Here is a 15,760-nt window from a genome sequence, read left to right as displayed (position 1 = left end):
GCGCGGGGCGGGCGGGCGGGCGAGGGCGCAGCGCGGCGCGGCGCGGCGGCATGGGCGCGGGCATCGGCCGGGGCTGCGGGCGCCCGGCTCCCCGCCCGGCTCCGCCGGGTCCCGGTCCCCGCGTGCGGCCGCCTCAGCCTCCCCGCGTCCCCGGCAACTTGCCCCGGAGCCTCGGCGCGCCCGGGGCCGGACGGGAGCGGGCAGCGGCGTGAGGATCCCCCCCCCCACCCCGGCGGGCGGCGCGATGCCTCCGGCCGGCGGCCCCCGCGCCCCGCGCCCGGCCGCCTGGCCCCGCAGCCTGTCCCGCCTGCGCCAGTGCCCGGGCCGCTCCCGCATCGTGCTGGCGCTCGGGGCCACGCAGATGGCGCTGGGATGTGTCATCGTGGCCGTCAGCTTCGCCGCCCTGGCGCTCACCACCTCGGCCCGCGTCCGCCACTCCTGCCCCTTCTGGGCCGGCTTCTCGGTGAGTGCGTGCGGCCCGCGGGGGCCGGGGCGCGGGCGCGCGGGGGCCGCCAGGCGCAGGGCGGAGCGGCCGCGGCGCGAGGCGCAAGTTCAGCACTCAGGGGGGCGGCATGAACTCCGGGGACCGGCTCCGACCCGCGCTCGGGGGCATCGCGTCCCCCGTCCCCACCGCGCTCAGCCCCGGAGTTACTTTTCTTCGGACGCAGAACGCGGGTGCGGGTCCTCGCGGGTCCCGCGAGGGTGGCAAGCGATCGATCGGACGCCCCGGGCGGCCGCGGGTCGCGGGCTCGCGGGTGGGGGGGGGGGGGTCTCAGTGCGCTGGAGACACAGCCCGGCTGGGGCGGACGGCCGCAGCCGAAGCGGGGAGGTGGGATCCGAACCCCGGGCCAGTGCGGCGGCCGTGGTCAGCGCGCGCCTCCCCCCCCCCCCCCGGCGCCGCAGCCCGGGCCCGGGGCGGGTGTGTGTGTGTGTGTGTGTGTGTGTGTGTGTGTGTGTGTGTGTGTGTGCAGGCCCGCGGGGGGCCGTGGGGTCCCCCTCACCTCCTCGCCGCTCCCTGACACGGCCTTGGGAAGTTGCCCCCGACCCCCCCGGCCCAGGGCGGTGTGCGCGGCGCCCAGGCCGCCAGGAGACCGATCTTCTTTGGTTGGTATTTTGTATTTGAAATTTTTCTTTCTTTTAAAAGCTCTTGAACAGCAAATCGGAGGAACCTGCCTGGCAGAGACGCACAGGAATCTCTGTTCGTCGAGTGCTTCTTGTTTGATTTACAGTCCAGGGCCCATTTTTGGCTTAAAAGGAATCAGCAACAATATTTTGTACTATTTGGATGCAAGTTGCATTGCTTTGTCCGTCCCTAGCCCCGCGCCGTATTGAAAAAGAATGCGCAGAGAACGGGAAGGAGAGATGCCGAAGATAATATAAAATATAATGTATAATATTGCATAATACTATCTAATATAATAATATATACTATATAATATTTTATATATGTATATATCTCTATCTATCTATCTATCTATCTATCTATCTATCTATCTATCTATCTATCTATCTATCTATCTATCTATGAGAGAGAGAGAGAGAAGCGCCCAGGGTCTGCAAACCTTGGCACTTACAACTACACTTGGTTTACAGTGAACAGGCAAAGGCTTAGGACCAAACTCTGGCGTTTTCATTCCACTTCGGGAAGCCAAGCCGAGTCTGTGTCTCCAATGTCTGCTATTTGCTCTTGAGTTCTGAAGAAGACGAAGGAAAAGGCAAACAACCACAACCACCACACGCTCTGCCCCGCGTTGCTTCCTTGGCCTCCTTCTCTCTTTCCCTCTGCAGTTGGGGGGTGGCTTTGTCTTCCTGGGCCCCGGCGAAGGCCGCAGGGGGTGACCCGGGTCCTCCCCAGGGACCATGTCCAGCGCGTGTTTCAAGCCTCAGAGGCTGCGTCCTGCAGCGGGGAGGAGAGCAAGAGCCCGCGGGGGTGGCGGCTGCGGGTGTTCGAATCCAGCGGGGCGCGCGGCAGGCGGGCGCGGTGGGAGGCCGCCTGGCCGGGCGTCTGCACACATCTGTTGCTCCGATTGGTAGCATTACTTCACAGGCATTGTGCTCCGGTCTGTCTGGCGGGCGCGGAGGCTGCAGTGGGCCGCACCAGCCGGCAGGGGGCAGACCGGGGAACCAGCTCCATTTTCTTCCTGGCTCCTGGAGAACACAACTCGCTTCTCTTCCCCGACCTTAGCTCTTCACCCAAGGGGTGGATCAACCTAACAGGGGTGTGGGGAGACATGCATCGGACCCAGTTGTAAAGCTACCCGGGTGGGACGAACGCACGTCCACTCGGTTTCGGTTCCCGCCAACTCGGTGTGGCCTCCTAGGACCCGCGCAGTCATCCCAGCGGGTTCTGCGGCGCGCGCACCGTGCGCCAGGCTCCGGGGCACAGCAGCGACCCTGACCCCAGCCGCTTACCTGGCAGCCGTGGGAAGGGAACTTCTTCATTGGCCCTGGGCGCCTTCGACGCTGTGATGTCTCCGGCCTTTTGGCAGAAAGGATGGCGGCCGCGATGACTTTGACAGCGGTGGGGTTGTGAATAAGAAACGCAGGCTCTGTGCCAGGTCCATCCAGCCCCCCTCCCCCCCCCCCCCCCCGTATCCCGATTCCAACCCATGGGCCGGAAAACACTCCGAGAAAACCTGCATCTCTGCTCTGAGCGAACAGACTTCTTTCTTTCTTGTCATCCTTTTCGAAGCAGTGCAGTAGATCGCATACATGGTAGCAGGTGCCCTGTGCCACCGAGCGCCGAGGCATGGAGGAAGGGTGCTGGGCCGTCTGCTCCATGCTAGAGTGTTTTCCTGGCACGAGCAGGATCCTGGGTTCAGTTCCCATCGCTGCCAATACACACTGTGTGTGTGTGTGTGTGTGAGTGTGTGTGTGTGTGTGTGTGTGTGTGTGTGTGTGTGTGTGTGTGTGTGTGTGTGTGTGGTGGTGGTGTAGTTTCAGCGTAAATACTGCAAGATTTTCCATGAGGGACTTGGGCATCTGTGGAGTTTGTTCCTGCGAGGGGTCCTGGTGCGAGTCCTGTGGGACACTGATGCTGATACTGAGAGTGATGCTGATAGGGAAACCCATACTGGTCCTGATGCTACACAGATGTGGACAGGGATTCTGAGACTGGTCCTGATGCTACACAGATGTGGACAGGGATTCTGAGACTGGTCCTGATGCTACACAGATGTGGATAGGGATTCTGAGACTGGTCCTGATGCTGACCACAGATGTGGACAGGGATTCTGAGACTGGTCCTGATCAGCTGACACAGATGTGGACAGGGATTCTGAGACTGGTCCTGATAATACACAGATGTTGATAGAAATTCTGAGACTGGTCCTGATGCTGATACAGATGTGGATATGGATGCTACCGATGTGGGTATGGATCCTGACACAGATACTGATGCAGATTGATATGAATGTTGGTATGGATACAGATGCTGGTATGGATGCCGATGCTGATAGTGATGCTGATAATGATGCTTGCCCTTTGACTCTGAAAATCAGTGAAACCATCTTCCGGAGATGTTCTTCATTGAAGAAGGATGATGAGAGGTGGTTGGCTTTGCGAGGACCAGCACTGAGGGCTGAGGGCTATACTCTGGCTCTCTTTGAATCTTCTGGAAGGAGGTCTGTGTGTCCCTTGGGCATTCTGACTTTCTTGGCCCTCTGTGGTTAGTACGTGGTGAAGAGCCATTGTGGAAGCACCTTTCCTCTATTTAAGAAAGAATAAAAATAAAAGTCATAGTATGGGGGTGTGGGGGGGCTGGTGGCTCATGCTTGGAAACCTAGCTATTCAGGAGGCTGAGGATCTGAGGATGGAGGTTCAAGGTCAGGTCTGAGCACAGTGCTTTCTTGCATAAAGTTTTGCCAAGGGAAATGGGGTGACACAAAGGAGGGAAAGGGGTCGAGGGTTGGGAGAGATCAAGAGGCCAGGGGCCACCCACGTGCAACAGCCAGGGTCCTTTCTCTGTCACAGAAGACAGAGAAAGAGCTGCTTGGAAGCCATCCACCTGGGTTTGGGCTATGTAATCATTGTTCTTGGGGTTTTCCCTACTTTCCTGGTCCCATAGCCCCCACCCAGCTGGATGGTCAGTTCAATAACATTAAGCTAAAAGGAACCAGGTGTAAATCATTATGTCGAACACTGTCTATAAACAATCTGAGAGTTGGTTCAGGCTCTGTCTGGGACCCCAGCACAGGTGAACATGAATCGCTAATTGGTTCATTTCCTTCTGTTTTGATGCAAGGTGGGACAGCTGATTCCAGGTTCTTTGGGAAGTCCTACTTCGCAGCTGACCAGGTGTTTTGCGCCTCAGTCAGGGTTTATTTCCCTGCGCTCTACTAAAGTGTTGTAGTATTTTATTTTTGTTAGTGTGTGTCTGATTTTTTTCTGGCTTCTTTCTGCATTTCTGCCCGAGGGCTTGAAATAGAAATTCCATACATTTTCTGCTTTGCTCCAGGACCGATTTTCCCGTTTAGTTTTCCTAAGGCTTACTTTAGGGTGCCTTTAATGGCTTGGTGGTTCCTGGCTGTCCTTTGAGGCATAAGGGATGGGAGCAAAGAGGCACTCAGTGTGTCTCCTTTGCTGTGAAGGGAAACAGGGCTAAGTCCTGTCTGTGGTAGGGTGGCTACAACATCTGGCAAGCTTCACTGTGGCTGCTTGGGCTGGCATAGGCCAGTTCCTCTTCTGATTTTTTTTCTCTGAAGTGCCGAGTTATTGGAGGTAGGGAGAGTTGAAGTAGCAGAGAACTCAAGTCCTTAAAGTTGTGTGTGTGTGTGTGTGTGTGTGTGTGTGTGTATGGCTGTATGAAGGATTTGAATTCAGGCCTTGTATGTTAGGTTGGTGCACTCCTGCTGAGTCAGGCTTCCAGTCCTGTTTTTCGCTGGTTGTATTTAGGGACCAGCACTGGCTTTCTGGCTGGGTGTGCCCTGAAGCAGCATTTCCTCTACTTTTAGGCTTCCTATTGTCTCTAGAATCACAGGCCCTCAGCACCGCATCAAGCTGTGGAGATGGAGGCTCCTGGACTTTTCTGCTTAGGCTAGCCTGGTACCACGAACACCGCCCCCTCCCCCAATTTTAACTTCCCACAGGAGGTGCCCAACTTTGGGTTCAAAGGAGGTCTTGCAAACTTTTCTGCCTGGGCTGGTGCCAAACCTAGATCCTTCTCATTCCCAGCAAACAAACAAACAAACAAACAACAACAAAAGCCCTCATTGGCTGAGTGCCATTGGCTCATGCTTGTAACCCTAGCTACACAGGAGGCTGTGACTGAGGATTGCAGTTCAAAGCCAGCCTGGACAGGAAAGTCCAGGAGATTCTTATCTCCAGTGAAACACACACACACACACACACACACACACACACACACACACACACACACACAGAGCCAAAAAATGGAGCTGTGGCTCAAGTGGTACAGCACGAGCCTTGAGCAAAAATATAAAAACCAAACAAACAAGACTTCAGGGACAGCACCCAGGCCCTGAGTTCAAACCCCAGGACCACCAGCAGCAGCAGAAAAAAAAAAGCAGGTCAAATTCAGACTAAATGTCATGGTACCTTTAGTCTGGAAGTTTGGCTCTGAAGTTTCCCATAGACTGTGGATGGACTAAAGGTATTTAGATGTTTCCATGCCAAACAGAGCTATTCCACACTCTCTCTGGCTTCTGTTGAGATTGTCTTATTTATTTATTTTTTTTGGCCTGAGCTAATCTGGACCATGATCATTCCTATTTGTCCTGGGATAACAGGAACTTGCCAGATTTTTATTACAGTAGTGTTTTGTTTTGTTTTGTTTCCCCCAGGACCATGCTGTGTTGGAGGGGAGTTGTAGCTGAGACCAGAAGTTGAAACTCCATTCTTTCCTTCATGTCTCATGGTTACTCACTGGTCTGTGACTGAGACTAAATGAGGCTTCTCATTTTCTCAACAATGGTTGGGAGGAGGTGGTTCTGGCTTTCTCTGGTGAATGAAAGGCACTTACTATGTTGTTGTTGAGTAAATGAATGAATGATGTTGTTATTTACTGGGCCTGGGCAAAAGCTAAATGGACACAAAGTTAATCCACACATCTAAAGTGGGCTCATTTTTAGTTATGGACTTTGCAATGAAAATGTGCTTATATCTAATACTTTAAAGCCCTGGGAATTCTCAAGTTGTGAGCTTTCTTGCTGTTTTTCAAGTTAATTTATATTAAGAATAAGGAAGCAACAGTATGTCAATCTGGATAAATGATGAATGATTTTCTTAGCGTTTAACACGAGAATGTGTATTTGCTTTGGTTTCTGTCAGACATCCGAACATGGAGGTTACATTCCAACACACTCACGGGAGGATCCTTTCCTAAGTGAGTTAAATTATTTACAAATCTTGCCTCTGCAGTAAATGGAATAAATGAGCATTTACCAAGTGAATACCCAGAAAAGAACCTCAGCCTCTCTGTCATCTTTGTTGTTGTTGTTGTTGTTGGTTGTGGGGCTTGAAGTGTGTGGCTTCAGCTCTTCAGCTCAAGGCTAGCGCTTTACCACTTGAGCCACAACACCACTTCTGGGTTTTTCTGTTTATGTGGTGCTGAGGACTTGAACCGAGGGCCTCATGTATGCAAGGCAAGCACTCTACCACTGAGCCACTTTCCCAGCCTCTTTGTCATCTTTTGTAGGACTTACTACTCATTGACGATCAACTCTATTTTCTTTTTTGTTGGTCATGGGTCTTGAACTCAGAGCCTGGGCACTGTCTCTGAGCTCTTCCACCGAAGGCTAGCACTCTACCTCTTGGAGCAACAGCGCCACTTTGGCGCTTTTCTGTTGGCTAATTGGAGATAAGAGTCTCATGACTTTCCTTTCCAGCTGGCTTTAAACTGAGATCCTCAGATCTCAGCCTCATAAGTGGTTAGAATTACAGGTGTGAGCCACCAGCACCAGGCGGATGATGATTTTTTAAAATTTGCTCTGTCTTCCTCAGGTGAAGATTGGGGTAGGTGTCATCTTGTTAAAGGACATCGAATCCAGATGAAAGTTATTATAGCCAGGTGCTGGTAGCTTGCATCTGTCATCATAGCTACTCAAGAGGAAATCCAGAGAATTATGGTTCCAAGCCAGCTCTGGTAGAAAAGCCCTGCAGATTTTATCTTCAATTAATCAGCAAAGTCTGGCCTGGAGGCATAGATCAAGTGGTAGAATGGGCTGAGCAAGGATCTGAGTTCCACCCCCTCAAAGAAAGTTATCTATCATCAATCATATTATTGGATCTATCATCTATCTAATATCTCTATCCATCATTTATCATATCTACCTATATAATTTATATCTATAATTAATCAAATCTCTATCTATCTATCTATCTATCTATCTATCTATCTATCTATCTATCTATCTGTCTGTCTGTCTGTCTGTCTGTCTGTCTGTCTGTCTGTCTGTCTGTCTGTCTGTCTGTCTGTCTATCTATCTATCTATCTCTATGTGTATATATCAGGTCAAGTCTTGGCAAGACCAGATATCTGATGATAAGTGCAAGTGAGGATGAGCATCAGCCACCGGCATGGTGGTCTCTGCCATAGACATAGATGTCCTTTAGAGTCCGTTCTCCTTCGAGCACCTCCATTCCCCTTTTTTATTCCTAGAGTCTATTTCATTGCAGTTCCTCTGGTGGCTGCTGCTCCGCCCATGGCTCCCGCTTCACCCATGGCTCCACCCATGGCCCCGCCCACGGCCCCTGCTCCACCCATGACCCCGCCCACAGCCCCTGCTCCACCCATGGCCCCGCCCATGGCTCCTGCTCCCTCATGGCTCCGCCTATGACCCCGCCCGCTGCTTTTGCTCCGCCCATGTCTCCGCCCATGGCTCCTGCTTCACCCATGGCCCCGCCCATGGCTCCTGCTTCCCCCATGGCCCCACCCATGGCCCCGCCCACGGTCCCTGCTCCACCCATGGCTCCGCCCACGGCTCCTGCTCCCTCATGGCTCCGCCTATGACCCCGCCCGCTGCTTTTGCTCCGCCCACGGTCCCTGCTCCACCCATGGCCCCGCCCACGGCTCCTGCTCCGCCCACAGCGGCTCGCACAGCCGAGCCCACTCTCTTGACTCCCTCACCGGTCCACCGGAGAGAATCAATTCCAGGCCTGGGATGGGGGGGTCTCAGGGGCCATGCTCTGGCTTCCCCTGGAATGAGAAGTTAGGCTAGCTTCCGCCATGAAGGCTTCTCCACTCTGGGGAGGGAAATCCAGGTGCGAATCTAATCAGACAGAGGCGGTGGTGAAAACCAGGGCTCCCGGGATATCGAGCCTGGTCCAGGGTTGCCGTGGCAACCCACCCTACTCAGACTCATCCCAGGACTTGTCAGCGATGGAGCCGCTGGCGCCCTTTATCGTGTCGTGAATAGGCGTCCAACAATGGCAAGCAGGGAGACAAGGAAGAGGATAGTGTAAAACATGCATCGTTTATCGCATGGTTATAAGAGACATTTTTATTCTTTTGAAAATTTTGTTTCCAAGTGCATTTTTTTTTCTTTTATGCCAGAATAGGGTCTTGAACTCAGGGCCCAGGTGCTATCTGTGAGCATTTCTGCTCAAGGCTAGTGCTGTACCCCTTGAGCCACAGCGCCTCTTCTGGTGTGTGTGTGTGTGTGTGTGTGTGTGTGTGTGTGTGTGTGTGTGTGTAAGAGTCTCACAGACTTTCTTGCCTGGGTTGGCCTCGAACTGTGGTCCTCGGATCTCAGCCCCCTTGAATAGCTAGGGTTATACGCATGAGCCACCAGTGCAAAAGAATGGAAGCATGAGAAGTAGCCTGGGTGTGCTGTCTGATGCTTTTGTACATCATTGCCCTTTCTCCTTTAATAGCTTCACTTAGTTGGTATGGATTATAAAACCTATTGTTTACTGGATTTTGTAATTTTTCATTATCTGTTGCATCCTTTCAAATATGTAGTTCAACTTACCGTCAGTTGAATTCATTTAAGAACTGTGGTCAAGTATACATAATCAAGCTTTCCATCAACCAACTGTGATCCTCAGATCTGTCTCCTGAGTAGCTTGGATTACAAGTGTGAGTCACCAGCAACTGGTTTATCGCTGGATTTTACATTAATTCTGCTCTTTAAATTTGTAAAGAACAGAGTTTCCCCTAGTGGCTGGAGCATTTGATATTCCTAGCAAGTATAAAGCATAAGAGTTTTAGTTTTTTCCATTGTTTTCCAAAATAGCAGCTGTAGTGACGGGCCTCAGGTAGTATTTTGTGGTCATTCTGATTTGCATTTGCCTTGTGATTGGAGATAAGAGTCTCACCGACCTTCCTTCTCAGGCTGGGGTCCTCAGATCTCAGCCTCCTGCATATCTAGGATTGTAGGCATGAGCCACCAGTGGCTTCATCCAGCTTTTTTTTTGTGTGTGGCAGTTATGGGGCTTTAACTCAGGGCCTAGATGCTGTCCCTGAGCTCTTCTGCTCAGCCTAGTGCTCTACTACTTTGAGACACAGTTCCGCTTCTGGTTTTTGAATAATTAATTGGAGCTAAGAGTCTCACAGGGACTTTTCTTCCTGGCTGGCTTTGAACCACAATCCTTAGATCTCAGCCTCGTGAGTAGCTAGGATTACAGATGTGAGCCACTAGTGTCCTGCTTTACCCAGTTATTTTTAATGGCTACATATTCTTCCATTTTATGCAAATAATCTGTATAACCATTCTGCAGGTGATAGATTTTAGATAGCCTGGAATTTTGGGGGGGGGGCATTTCAAATGCAAAAATATGATTTTCAAGTGCAGAGATGTATCATAAAGTGAGCCACAGAAGAAATGTGGGATATAAGATGGAAGATACACATTTTCTCTCCAGAGTTAAATCTCTCTGTAATGAGACCTCAGGATGCACTTTCCCATCAGAAGATGAGTTTACTGTGGAGGTATCTTTTGCTGGGTGGAGGGGCTCTGTTTGTGCGTCTTTATTTTTGGGTTCCTTTCCCATTTCGAACTGGCTTGTTATCTTTCAAGTGGGCACCGGGCCACAGTACCAGATGGTCATAGCCAGAGGTGTGCCAGGCTGGGGTGTGTGACTCAGCTGGCGATGGAGGTGGGATTTTTACAGGGAGTTGTCAGCTGGGAAGGCAAGCCTCACCTCATTAGTTTATGAAGACACAAACACATCGTGTGTGTGTGTGTGTGTGTGTGTGTGTGTGTGTGTGTGTGTGTGTGTGTGTGTGTATGCCTGCTGGTACTGGGTTTGAACTCAGGGTCCAGGCATTGTCCCTTAGCTCTTTCAGCTTTTATTTGGTGATTCATTGACAATAAAGAGTCTCAAGGTCTTTTCTGCCCAGGCTGGCCTCAAATTGTGATCCTCTAGATGTCAGCCTCCCGGGTAGCCAAGATTACGGGCATTTGAGCCACCAGCACCCAACGGTTCCTGAGACTCTTATTTTGCCATTTTGGAAAAGTCAGGGAGCCTAGACTTAAAACAAGTCAGTGAATAGAATTCTGCTTTTCCTGCAGGTTCGGTGCTCAGGGCTAAGACATCACAACAAAGGAAGTGTTTCAAGAGGGATTTCAAGAGAAAAGTCTCAGTGCAGATGAAGGGGGACAGATTTTTTTTTTAAGGAAACCTAGTGGATTCCAGAGAAAAGAGAGGATCCTTGGGTGAATACTTCCAGAAGCATTTCTGACTCCCTGGCAGCTCAGCACCTGGTGCTGGAGGCCCCTGAATGGGGGGCTTTGGCCGGGGGTTTTCATAGTGCAGGGTCAGCCGTTAGGGTGGGGTGGGGATGGGGGTGGGGGTGGGGGTGGGGACAAGGGCAGGTTAAGCCACACGCATGGATTTCGCACAGCTCTGGGAGCTGGGAAGACCCAGGTGCTGGTGAGTTCAGGAGCAATGCCCAGGCCCTGAGTTCAAGCCTTATGGCTGACAAAAGAAAAAAAAAGGAATTTAAGTTTCATTGCCTGAGTATAGTTTCCTGAGCTTGTGGGTATTCTTGCCTAGGTTAAAATGTTTTCATTTCCATTATTATTATTATTATTCATGGGTGTTGTCTCTTACTTTTTTATTTTGCTCAAGACTGGTGCTCTACCACCTGAGCCACAGCTCCACTTCTGGCTTTGTGCTGATTATTTAGAGATAAGAGTTTCACAGACATTCCTGTCCAGGCTGGCTTTGAACTGTGATCCTCAGCTCTCAGCCTCCTGAGTAGCTACGATTATAGGTGTGAGCCACCAGTGCCCAGCTTGAACTTCTTTTAATCTGGGCTTTCTTTAGACTATGATTTCTGCCTTCCAGGTAGCTGGGGTTATAGGCTTGAGTCACTGCGCCCAGCCTGATATCACAAACATTGTATGACTTCAGGAGGTACGAATTGCTTCTACAAAGGGAAACTTGGGCCTTCCAGGCTATCCAAAGCCAGTGTGACAGCTCTGCTTGTCCCTGTCCCCCGCCAGCCTCAGGTGGCACTTTGGAGGCTGGGGCTAGGGGAGATAGCAACACTTTGAATTTGATCAATGAAAAAAATGCTGTTCAGAATGCGTTATTATTTTACTTAGCATTTCACAAATTGCTCATGGTTGATTTTTTTCCTCTCAAGCAAAGATGGTTGGCATTTGCTTTTTAAAATTCAAGTATGTCTTCCACTCAGGGAAAATGTCCTTAATCCAGATGCTGGCAGGAAAGGTCAGAAAGCGAGTCTGAGAATTCTAAGAAGCATTTATGTATGTGCAGAATTAATATATGCTTCGACCTGGAAATACCTGTTCCAGGGTTTTGCTCTGTTGTTGTTGTTGTTGTTATTATTATTATTATTTTGGCAGTCCTGGGGCTTGAACTCAGGGCCTAGATGCTGTCCCTGAGGTCTTTTGCTCAGTAAGCCACAGAAGAGTAAAAACTTCTCATTGACAACTTATTTATATTCTCTTCTCTTCCCTAGACTTCATTTTGTACCTTTAGAGATATGATATGTTCTATTTATAAAGTCTGTAGGATAGCCAAGTGCTGGTGGCTCACATCTGTCATCCTAGCTACTCAGGAGGCTGAGATCTGAGGATCATAGTTGGAAGCCAGCCAGGGCAGGTGCTAATTTTTTTTCCTTTTCCTTAATAAAAAGCAAATAAAAGTGTGTGTGTGTGTGTGTGTGTGTGTGTGTGTGTGTGTGCGCGCGCACGTGTATGCTGACAGTTTGAATGAATGATTTCATGCCTTTGCATTAATGTGAAAGTGGTACACATCTGATGAAAATCACACTTTCACATTTGGAGTCTGATCTTTTCCCAGGCTGAGGATATGTGAGCTCCTGCTAAGCTGGGCTGAGTGCTTGAACAGCAGTCCCAGGCTGTTACAGGCTGGGTAGTTAAGCTAGGATGTGTGGGGCACTACATGCATGTTTGAACTGATGATGTTTTCCATTTATCATGGGCGCTACCCCATTGTGAGTGGAGGAGCATGTGTGTTTTCTGTGGACAGTTTCTGTTTTTCTTCCAGTATATGTTTCCACAGTTGGTGAGTTCTGATCTACTTACCAGGTACAGAAGATCACTCTTCCTATGATCTCAGGGGTGACAGAGACTTAGTCCACTAGAGCAGTATGATGTCCCCTGAATGTTTCCATCTTCCCAGAATGAAGATCTTGAAGCTTCCTCCCCATGCTTGTCACCCCTTTTGGAGACATGCAAGGCTGTTACGAATAGGAGGAGTATAGGAGGTAGCTTTATCTATTGCTATTACATTTTTATTATCTTTAAGTAGTTGTACAACGGGGTTACCATCCACCATGTTAGCTCATGAATACAAAGCATCTTTTTTGTGTTTTGGTCAGTTGTGGGGCTTAAACTCAGGGCCTGGGTGCTGTCCCTGAGCTCTTTCACTAAAGGCTAGCACTCTATCACTTTGAGTACCCGCACCACTTCCAGTTTTCTGGTCGTTCATTGGAGGTAAGAGTCTTTCCTGCCTGGGCTGGCTTTGAACCATGATCCTCAGATTTCAGCCTCCTGCATAGCTAGGATGACAGGTGTGAGCCACCCGTGCCCGGCTTCCTTCATGATTGGCATCAGATGGTGTGAGTCTCATGGTGCTGCAGGGTTTATGTGCACTGGGTGTAGAGGAGGAGACATATGGCTTAATTTTCTTTCTTTCTTTTTCTCCTGCCTGATCTGAGTGTCTGCGTGCTGTGAGTGGGAGCTGGTACGTTTATTCTGCACAATTCAAACAGATATCTTGGGGAGGGGGTGGTCTGTCTACTCAACCTGTGTCTCCTAAACAGACACCCCTAAACAAGGGTGTCTGTGAATCAGCCTGGGGGCACAAAGCACCCCCCTCCTTTACTCAGACAGGCTGAATCCTCCAGAGATTCCTACACACGGTTCCATTTGAAAAGCAAATGTCACCCCTTAACCTAAAGCTTCCTAGATGACTCCGCCCACTACCACGCTCTGGCTTCTCGCTAGAAGGGGTGGGGACCGAGTGGCTCTGATCTGGCTGAAGGAAGAAGCAGGGATTTGGGGTACAGCATCTGTTTCTCTCTGTGTGTCTCTGAGTCTCACAGACGTTTCTGTCCAGGCTGGCTTTGAACCACGATCCTCAGATCTCAGCCTTGTGGATAGATAGGATGACAGCTGAGCCATCAACGTTCAGCTTGCCTCCGGCTTCTTTCTGGCCGTGGGCTGGCGCCCCTGTCTATGCCGGGCGGCATGTCTTTTGGCTCTCATACTGGGGCACAGCCCGGGGTCTGTCCTCGCTGACTCAGTTCCCCCTTGGGGCCCTCAAGGTCACCTCCCTGCTTACCATGGGACTTCCAGACTCCTTGTGATGCCCAACTGCCACCCCTCCCACCCCCCACACCTGGATGTTTCTAGATTCTCCCACATCCTTCAGGGAGCCAGACAAGGCTTGGGAAATGGAGTGTTCAGAGTCTCCTTCTGCCCCTCCTCCCCCCAGGTTCTCCCCCACCCGATCCCCCAGCCCCATTCCTGACACTGTTCTCTTCTGCTGTCCCCTGGCATTCTCTTGATCTCTGCTCAGCTCCTCCCTCCCTCCCTCCCTCCCTCCTTCCTTCGTTCCTGCCCCTATGGCTGCACCACACCCTTCTCTGACCAAATTCCCCCAGCCCATGTCTTCCCTATCCTGGCAGAGACCAGCCACAGCACAAACCCGCCTGTGACCGTCAGCTTTCAGCTGCTCTAACACATGGCTGAGGAAGGAAGTCAACTTATACAGAGAGAAGGTTGTGGATGTTTAGATCATGGTTTCAGAGGTTCCAACCAAGCTGATGGGTCCTATGGATTTGCCCCATGGTGGTGGAGCAAACCTCTCCCCTATGGCTAGGAGGAGAGGAGAGGAAGGGGCGGGGCGCCATCATCAACTGGCCAATGACGGGACACCCTCCACTAAGCCCCACGCCTTAAAGCCTCTACTGCCTCCAAGCTCAGGCCTTTGCCTTTAAGGACCAAAATGCAACAGGACTGGACACCTAATAGCTGTTATGCCAAGGTCGCAGGACCCCCACCAAGAAGACCACCGAGAGTCAGACTCTACAGCTGTTTTATTTACACGGGTTGCAGCTCGGGCCTCATCCTACACTCCGACACAGCGGAGCCCAGGAGGAGAGCCCCGAGCTAAGGATTTGCAGGTCTTATAAAGGCACACAATCAACCAGGTGTTTGGATTACCACCACGTGTTGCTTTGCTAGACAGAAGCAAGCAACACATGGTCACTGCCTCAAACTTTAACCTTACAAGCTTCTTGGTGTGTGTTTGTGTTTTCTTCTCAGTGCAGTGAACATTCTTGTCTACACATGTGTAGACAAATCTCAGACAAATCTCTGAGATTTTTTGTTCAAGGCTGCACTCTATCCTTGAACCACAGCCCCATTACTGGCTTTTTTTTTGGGGGGGGTAATTAGTTGGAGATTAGAGTCTCATGGGCTTTCCTGTCCTGGGCTGGCTTCAAACGGCAATCCTCAGATCTCAGCCTCCTTGGTAACTAGCATCATAGGCATGAGCCAATGGCGCCTAGCATTTATACAATTTTCCTGGATATTTGTCTGGTTATTTTCTTTAGACGAACCTTTCAAAATGAAATTGCACTTTTGAGAAGAATAGTTTTTAATCTTACATACATTCAATCATGTCATTTAAAATCAACTAGTAGCTGGAATCTATATAAATGATACAATCAGTATAGATAATACGATCACAACAGGAATCTTTAAAGTCACTAAAGGGAAAAAATGGAGATAATTCAAATAACTGGGTTGATTATTTAGGACTATTTCAATCCAAGATCACACCAGTACAACACAGATTTGTTCAGTGGAAAAGCAAGTTAAATAATTTAACCAATTGGTTAATTAAAATCTGGTGATATAGGGTCTGAAGGTAGAGTAGCTGAGATTATGGGAATATTCCACCGTGCTAGCTTGTTTCTGAAATAAGATTGCAGGAAGCTGCCTTTGATCTGTGATCCTCCTATTTCTACCTCTCTATAAAGCTGGAATTATAAGAATATACAATAAATAATTTTATGCTGTTGACATTTCAAAATGATTAACATTTTCGATGTTTTGGGTTAGAGGAATTTAGAACCAGATTAAATTAAACATAGAGAGTATTAATTAGACCAAGGAAAAATGAAATTTAACTGGGACAAACAAGTCCCAGCTAACCTGAGAAACGTAAGTTCAGACCCTAGGAATGGAACAAACCGAGGTCTGCATTTACTGAAATTTGCAAAGTGAGGGTGAATGGGGCCAAACTTGAAAGTCAGCATCTCCCTGTAGAGAAAAGCTCCAAGAGAGTCATTAAA

At 49.9% G+C, this 15,760-nt stretch overlaps 1 protein-coding gene across 2 annotated transcripts in view; it reads left to right on the top strand.

Moving 5' to 3' along the window:
* Positions 1-244: 244 nt before the first annotated feature.
* The window catches only part of Entrep2 (endosomal transmembrane epsin interactor 2), a 161,435-nt gene continuing 145,919 nt past the window's right edge, over positions 245-15,760 (top strand). For both annotated transcript variants that reach the window (XM_070043115.1, XM_070043112.1), the window contains exon 1: positions 245-463. In XM_070043115.1, coding sequence (XP_069899216.1) covers positions 245-463 — 219 coding nt within the window. The remainder of the gene's footprint in view (positions 464-15,760) is intronic.

Source organism: Dipodomys merriami, unplaced genomic scaffold (assembly GCF_024711535.1).
Source record: "Dipodomys merriami isolate MVZ:Mamm:240054 unplaced genomic scaffold, mDipMer1.0.p SCAF_33, whole genome shotgun sequence".
Lineage (NCBI taxonomy): Eukaryota > Metazoa > Chordata > Mammalia > Rodentia > Heteromyidae > Dipodomys > Dipodomys merriami.
The sequence above is the reverse complement of the archived record's forward strand: the minus strand, read 5'-3'. Positions and strand labels throughout refer to the sequence as shown.